This window comes from Palaemon carinicauda, unplaced genomic scaffold (genome assembly GCF_036898095.1).
Source record: "Palaemon carinicauda isolate YSFRI2023 unplaced genomic scaffold, ASM3689809v2 scaffold26, whole genome shotgun sequence".
NCBI lineage: Eukaryota > Metazoa > Arthropoda > Malacostraca > Decapoda > Palaemonidae > Palaemon > Palaemon carinicauda.
Window position 1 is genome coordinate 30,001 of NW_027170247.1, and position 7,700 is coordinate 37,700.

A 7,700-nucleotide genomic window follows, 5' to 3' on the forward strand; every position below is an offset into this window, starting at 1 on the left:
GCACTACTAACTAAATAACGGATTTTGAGCGAAGCGAAAAATCTATTTTTGGGTGAGATCGCCATGTCGTCCTGATGGAAGTTCCTAAGGTAGCTTCTAAAGGATATATTATATACTACAGTGATATTCCCAGAGAATTACCCTTCGGGTCCCAGAATTCTAACTCTTGGAGCGAATATCCTTAAATTTTCTCAAGGATATCCTGTATATCAGAGGATGTATTCTTGACACGTCACATAGCAATCTTCGCCCCGAACAGTATTAATGCTTCGAGGGGGGGACGTGGCAAAAGAATAGAAGGGGGCCGTAACAAGGTTACCCCCGTTCCCGTACTACTATTGACAACCACCCCAGCGCCATTCCCAGGATGGCGGACATTCCTTGTAGCATTGAGTGTGGAGCTACAGATACAGTAGGTCAGGGAGGGAACTCTGAAGATCTTTTCTTTAAGAAAGAAGGGTGTGTCCATCAGGACGACATGGCGATCCCACCCAAAAATAGATTTTTCACTTCGCTCAAAATCCGTTTTTTGGGCTCAAGCCATGTCGTCCTGATGGAAGTATACCAGAGCAATAATGTATCTGTGGATTTTCATCAGTGCCTTAACCTTGGGACAACCTTTTTTTATGATCATTTGGATCAATCGAGACAAATGACGTTATCGTTATCCGTCATTATCACTAATCATCTCCGATGTTAGTGCTTCCTGCCCCCTATAGGGAAGAGTCATTCTAGACGGTAGAAAGGGGGTCTCAGGGTAAGCATACATTGTATGGACAAATATAAGAATACACCAGCAGAACAAACCGTCTCGTAGTTTGTGAAAATTACCAAATACTTAACAGTGTTTCTTAATTCCATTGTTTGTGAGCATACAAATAAATAAAAGTACATACTCTGGACTTTAAACATGCAATTGTCGGGCGAGTTAGGAAGCAATTACATTCTAATAGACGTTTACTAGTAAGTAAAATGAATGTAGCATGATAACGGAACTATACATGTAACCTGTACAGAGATTATCTTTCTTTCTTGGGAAGCAAGAAATGAAGAGTGCCACTCTCGGATTGAAGAGAATCAAAGACAAATTCTCTTCAAATTACCTGTACTGGTTACTTTTATCGGCACTCTGTACTATGTACACCGGCACTAGTGCCATCTATATAATTCCACACCTGGGATTTTGAACAGAGCTAGTGTCACCATGGTAACACCTGATCAAAGGAGGTCACACCCTAAGAGGGATGACCTCTTCTCCCTTTAATTGACAGTCCAAGTCAATTAGCTGTTCATCGTAGAATTAGACAGTGGGTTAAGTATTCTACCCGACGTCACCACATACTGCTTCAGATCATGGATTTGATTAGCATAGTGTTTGTAGAATACTGTGGATGATTCTCACCCAGTATATGTGCGAGTACATTTGAAGACCAAACCATTGAGTGTCTATAACAGTAATTAGGGGGCAGGTTTTAATACGCTACCTGCCGCCACTACATAGTGTTTCAGTTCATGTACCTGTTTCGCATAGTGTTTGTAAAACACTCTGGATGATTTCCATCCAGTGTATGAACGAAGACGCTCAAAGTCCATATACTGAAAGAAGTTCAGTGATGAAGCAATCTTTTTCGGATCATGACCTGCGGGAATACTGTCAGGATCCACTCTACTAATAAAGTAGGTGAGCTTCACCCTCAGCTGTTTTTGGGATAAATTTGATCCAGAGGTTTCTCCTTTAAAGAGCTGTCCTCCCCTGAAGTCTGAAGTTCTACGAAGATAGACCTTTAGACACTCTACCGGACATAGAGAGACATCTTCCTTCAGAGGGCAGATTTTCCAGGGACCCCACCTTTTGGTGGGTAGCTCATTCTTAGCGAGAAAGGATGGATCAGGGAAGAGATTCAGTTCTCCTGTTTCTGAGAACTGAATGTGGCCCTCATCCCTAGAGAGGGCCACTATTTCACTAACTCTAGCCCCTGAGGCTATAGCGAACAGAAAAATAACCTTTTTGGTTAGATCCTTAAGCGAACAATCTTCATTGTTCAAGGATGAGGCATAATGTAGGACCTTGTCCAAAGACCAAGAGATGGGATTTTGAGGTGCAGCATGCCTTCGGGATCTTATCAAAGATCTCGTTCGCCAAGTCTACTTAAAAGGCATATAGAAGAAGTCTAGTCAAGGCTGACTTACACGTAGTTATCGTGTTGGCCGCCAAACCCTGGTTATGAAGATGGATAAAGAAGGACATGCAGAAGTTCATTTCATTTTACAAAAGCAACCCACTTTTTCCATGATGACTCAAATTGTGTTCTAGTTGACTTAGAATTGTATTCCTCTAAGAATTCTATATTGCCTTTTGAGATCCCAAATCTTTTCTTAACCACTAGAGCAAGAAAATCATGCAATGAAGGTTTTGGGTTCTCTATAATAAATTGAAGGCAACTAATCTCTGAACCTTCTGGAGTTGTCCCTCCTGGAAGGATCTCAGCATGTTGAGGACTCTCAGCAGGTAATTTGATGGGATGAACTGGAAATCCTAAGTCTATCCCTTCCATTTCAGAGACAAGATGTTTATCATTTAAATTAGAGGATCCTCGTATGGGGCTACATATTAAGGTAGTTCCTTGACAGCGCTCGTAATGAAGAGGTCGGATTGCAGTTCGGGGACTTGTTCCCATCTGAGAGAGAGGGTAGGTCTGCGTCCGTGGACCATTCTAACTCTATCGGCCTGAGCCTCGGTAGAGCATCTGCTATCACATTGCGGATTAGTTGTATGTGAACTGCTGACAGGTGCCATCCCTTTAGGTAAGGGATGGCTAACTACACCTAAACTGTATGAGACGTTTCCTAGCATCGTCGATTGCAGCGTCTCGTTATCGCTTCGGAGTCCCAGATCAGCTGTAGACAATCTGATCTGCTTGGAGAGAGTTTCCCTGCTCATGACTGGTCCAACATGGTCTTGGGATTTTCGGGCTTTGACCTTTGTTAGGGAAGTGATTAAGGAAGGACCGCTATCGGTCTTGTTAGGCCTCTTCGAGCGTTTGATGCTTGCTTTTTCCAGGTTCCCAGCGCATCTTGCCGCCGTGCTCTTAGCACAGGGCCTACCTTTATTGCAAACTGGAGAGAGAACAGGGTTCCTCCCAGATTTCGTTTTGGGAATCTAAAATTTATCTTTCATCCACGATGTTCCGGGGACCGGATAATTTCTTCGGATGTTCATAGACCAGCCACCTTGGGTGCTGCCCACCCCAGCCTCTTGTCCAGGAACAATGTTGCCTGAACCTTTCTTAGGCTTGAATATTGCATGACTGTGTCTGCCAATTTCATGAAGGCAGCTAAGACTCTGTCTAGTCTGACGAGTATCTTTCCTAGGAAGTACGTTACTTTGTGTAACCTGAATCTTAGATAGGAGGGGAAAGGGTGATTGACTGGAAGCTGCCGATAGACGACTTTCAGGTCTGGTAAGACTATAGGCACCCTTTTCTGCAGCGGGGTCCTTATGTTCAGGAGGATATACCTCCTGGACTCGTTGTTCCATTTGGACTTGTTGAGTGGCGATAAGTCCGGAATGACTCTGAATTTTCTTGAGTCCTTCTCGTAAACACACAACGGCCTTCCCTGGAATTCGGTGGACTAAAGTTTCCTTACCACCTGTATGCTCTAGAGCTCTCAGGTAAACTCCTCCAGGAGGGTTTTGGATAATCTGAGGAGTAGAGGAAATGGTGGTAGAGATATCTCCACCTCTCAACTTAGTCCCATCTTGATTAGGCCATGGACCCAAGGATGGAAGGTCCAGCGATACTAAAGGAATCTCCCTCCTACTAGAAGCATTCCTATGCTTCGACTGATCAGTAGGAATCTTTTTTCGACCATCTGTCTGTGATGTCTCGGTCACTACAACTGTGTGAACCGCTTGAAATGGATGTCCAGACCTCTCCATCTTCCTTTTAGGTTGGGGACCCACAACCTTAGAAGATTCTCTTTTTGAAAGGATGCCCGACTTTTTGAGAAGTCCTACTTTCTCCGTAGAGGCATTCTTAATCGCTTCCTTGACTACCTTGTCAGGAAAGAGGTCTTTACCCCAGATGTTGGAAGATATTAGCTTTCTTGTATCGTGTTTCGCTGTTGCGTTAGCTAACACAAACTCCCTACATGATCTTCTAGCCTTTATAAAGGCATAAAGGTCTTTTACCAAAGTAGCCATATGAATTTTGGCTAAAACCTTAAGCATGTCTAGGGTATCTTGATGAGCCAAACCGAACTCTATGTAGTTCTGTAGAGATAAGGAGGCTGCAAGTCTCTCCTTGGTTTCTTGTTCGCCCTGTAAGAGAAACTCAGATAATTTTGGAAGATTTTCCTTAAATTGTCGACTGGCGATATCCGCCTCAAGTCTTCCTATTGAAAAGGTGAAATGGGCCTCCTTCCAGTTCTTCTCCTGTCTGGGAAATGCTAGTGACAGAGGCTCGCACTCTTTGAGTGTAGGACACGGTTTACCTGTTTCTATTGCCTCAGTGACATATTTGAAAGCCTTCTCCGTAAAGGGGAATGCAATTGAAGCAGGAGCAAGGAAGGAAGAGTGCTTGTTACCCGGTGTGGATACCTTCAACATCGAGTAACCCGCCTTTTCTATGCAGCTTGATAGGATAGCCTGTGCTTTATCATTGTCAAGAATCATAACCTCCTTTGATTCTGTTCCTTTTCCTGATGTTGGTTCAATCTTCAGCAAGGGCATCACTGGGTTCTAAAATGTGGGGGGGGGGGGGACATTGACAGGCGAGGCTGGCGAGCGCAGCGAGCCCTCACAGCAGGGGGGGGGGGTCCGGGAAATCTTTTTAATTTATTACCTTTTTTTGGTGCTTTTAAAGGCTCCTGAGCAACATATTTCAGCAAAATACAAGACCTGTATCCTGCCTGAAATCTTGTTATAAGCCTTTTAATTTTGTATCTGTCTGTCAAGTTATACAAAATAATTTTAATATTTCTTAAATTCATTGGCCAAACATGATGACATTAAAGCTTTGAGCATGAATTATTACCTTAGACCCTTTGTAATGATTAAGATATAAACACTATTATATTACTTGAAAATTTTAATAAAGCCTGATTAAATCAACATGCATGGTTTATTAAATGATTAATTCACATTATATAAAAGCAAGACTCATGTTGTTTCATTCAAATAAGATTATTATCATATCATTTAAAGTATTAAGACGAAAAATAAGCTGTGTCAATCCTAGCAATTCTGTTAGTCAGAATCTACCAAAAATGGTCCTTCGTTTGTCTTCTGCTCGGATGAACTCCTCAGCAATCGCCTGTGGACTTAAGGTAGCTAGACGGTCACGATATACATGGCAAATCATGAGGTGGTTAAGGCGTTGCTGACTCATACTGCTACGTAACCATGTCTTCAATCGTCTGAGAGCACTGAATGACCTCTCAGCTGTGCAGGAACTTGCTGGGGAGACAAGTAAAAGGAGTAATAATGCTTCTACCTGAGGAAACATTCGGCGAACTTCTGGTACCATATCTGCGAAGATCTTTCTATAATCTTCAACTGTTGACCCCTTAAACTGGTTGTGGAAGAAATCAAGTTGCTGATTCATTGAGTTCTGGATACTTAGTGATAATTTCTGGCTTATGTGTCCCAGTCAACAGTACTGACGATAAATCTTGATACTCGGTGAGATCAGTGAAAGTGAAGTATTCTTTAATGTTCAGTACGGCAGCATCAATAACACTGAAGAACTCAACTCGATAAAACTCATCAGCTGAGTCATGACAGTAGTTAGAGGCAAATCCTAATCCTTGGTCTAGCCTCTTTGGTATTTTTTTCTTTTTTGGAAGAGGAATTGCGTCTAGGTCACACAGATGGAGCTTCTGTTCTGCTTCTTCAAATAATCTCTTGAATTTGTGCTCGCATCGAAGTGACTGTAGGCTCTTTATAGTAACCTCTGCAGCTTCTAGCATTCCAGATACTGTCACTTTTGATCCTTGTAGGCTCTTGTTGAAGTTTTCTAGACATTGAATAAGAGTAAGTGATCCATATAATCCAAGTAGACATTCCCCTGAGGACAAACATTTGTACAAACCTGCTGCTCGGGATGCAGTTGTTGACCCTAACTCCTTTGCTGCCTCCTGGAGGGCAGCCAGTACATCAGGGTAATTATCTAATACTGCTTTCACTGCAGCATATCGTGTAAGCCACCGTGTAGGACATATTGGCTTCAAACTTGTTGGTGAAGGAGTGTTGAGATCATCTGTGTGAATATTAAGGTACATATGTTTAAACTTTCCTGAACTTCTGTAGAGGGTGCCTAGCTCTTGAAGGTTGTCTAAAGCATTTTTTATGAAGAGAGAATTTGGTATGGCCTTGCTGATAATTAGGTGGGTAACATGAGCTCCACAATGCACATACAGAGCTAGTGGTTGCACCTTATTTATCTCTGCCTGACAGCCTTTATATTTTCCTGACATGTTACTGGCACCATCATATGTTTGAGCCCGGAGGTGTTGAATTGGTAGTTGAAGAGATATAAGCGTGTCTTGCAGCATTTTACTAAGAAACACTCCTATAGTTGCCGTCACTTGGTACAGTCCTAGCAGCTCTTCATGAACATTGAGTTTGTCATTGACATATCGCACACACACAGCCTCCTGTTCATTGCCTTGGATATCTTGGGTTCCATCAGTAATAAGGCCAAACTGTGTTGACATTTGATTAACATCATTGCAGATTTCTCTAACTACAGCATTGGCCATTGTCTTCAATATTTCATTTTGGATTGGAACAGAAGTATATGAAACTTTGTTGGACAACCATGCCATACTTTAAGCTTTTTGTCATCCTCAGCCCTCAACTGCAAAAGTTTTGCAAAATTACCCTCTGAGGTTTCATGACCTCGGATGGCAAGGCCTTGCTCTGCTAGGTATTTCGGTGTGGTAATTATCTTAATTAGAGCAGCACGTGACTGGTGTTGATCATGCAAAAGTTGAGATGATAACTGGCTACTGATACCTTCTTGATGTTTGTGGAATTTTAAATTTTCTACTGACAACTTGTGTGCTGCACTTTTTTCATGACTGCGGAATTTCTGAATCGCTTTTTTCCAGTTAGAAAACCCTGATTTTAGGAATACATCTTCAGCACACCGAGCAAAATCAGACAGACTTTGATGTGAAGCTCTTACACATGTATGACATAGAACTCCACCAATACTCTCATGAAAATGCAACCATGGGAATTCATTGTACCAACTACTTTGAAATCTTAGTGTCTTATTCTTGAGTTTTTGTACAGGGATGCAACTAGCAGGTGGTTAATGTGGTACCTCTGGTAGGGTTGGAAGTTTGTGGCCTGAAGTTCCTGAACTTGTACTTGGATTCAGTGACACTTCCAGAGAGCTTGATGTTTTAGCTTGTTTTTCTGTTTTTGTGGTTCCTGAACTACAGGTAGGCCTACCTTCACCAGATTTATGTCTATGGTTTAATACTGGACCCGGTATATTATTTGCTGTACAAAAATATGAGGGAACATCAGTATCTCCTGCTGCCAAAGATACCAGTTCCTTTGATAAAACTTGGGCTGATGATAAAGTAACTTTTTGGGCTCAAGCCATGGCGTCCTGATGGTAGGTTCCTTTTTGGTAGCTTCCTTGGGTATATAACTACTAAGATATTCCCAGAGAATTTAACCACAG

The 7,700-nt window shown here is 42.2% G+C and overlaps 1 protein-coding gene across 1 annotated transcript; it reads right to left on the reverse strand.

Annotated features, from left to right (window-relative positions):
* Window positions 1-5,589: 5,589 nt before the first annotated feature.
* On the reverse strand, window positions 5,590-6,762 carry LOC137636254 (zinc finger MYM-type protein 1-like). Its single transcript, XM_068368685.1, has one exon. The coding sequence runs from the start codon at window positions 6,760-6,762 to the stop codon at window positions 5,590-5,592; it is 1,173 nt and encodes a 390-aa protein (XP_068224786.1).
* Window positions 6,763-7,700: the final 938 nt, after the last annotated feature.

Coding starts and splice junctions, on each gene's coding strand:
- LOC137636254 (XM_068368685.1), bottom strand. CDS start 6,762: ATGGCCAATGCTGTAGTTAGAGAAATCTGCAATGATGTTAATCAAATG.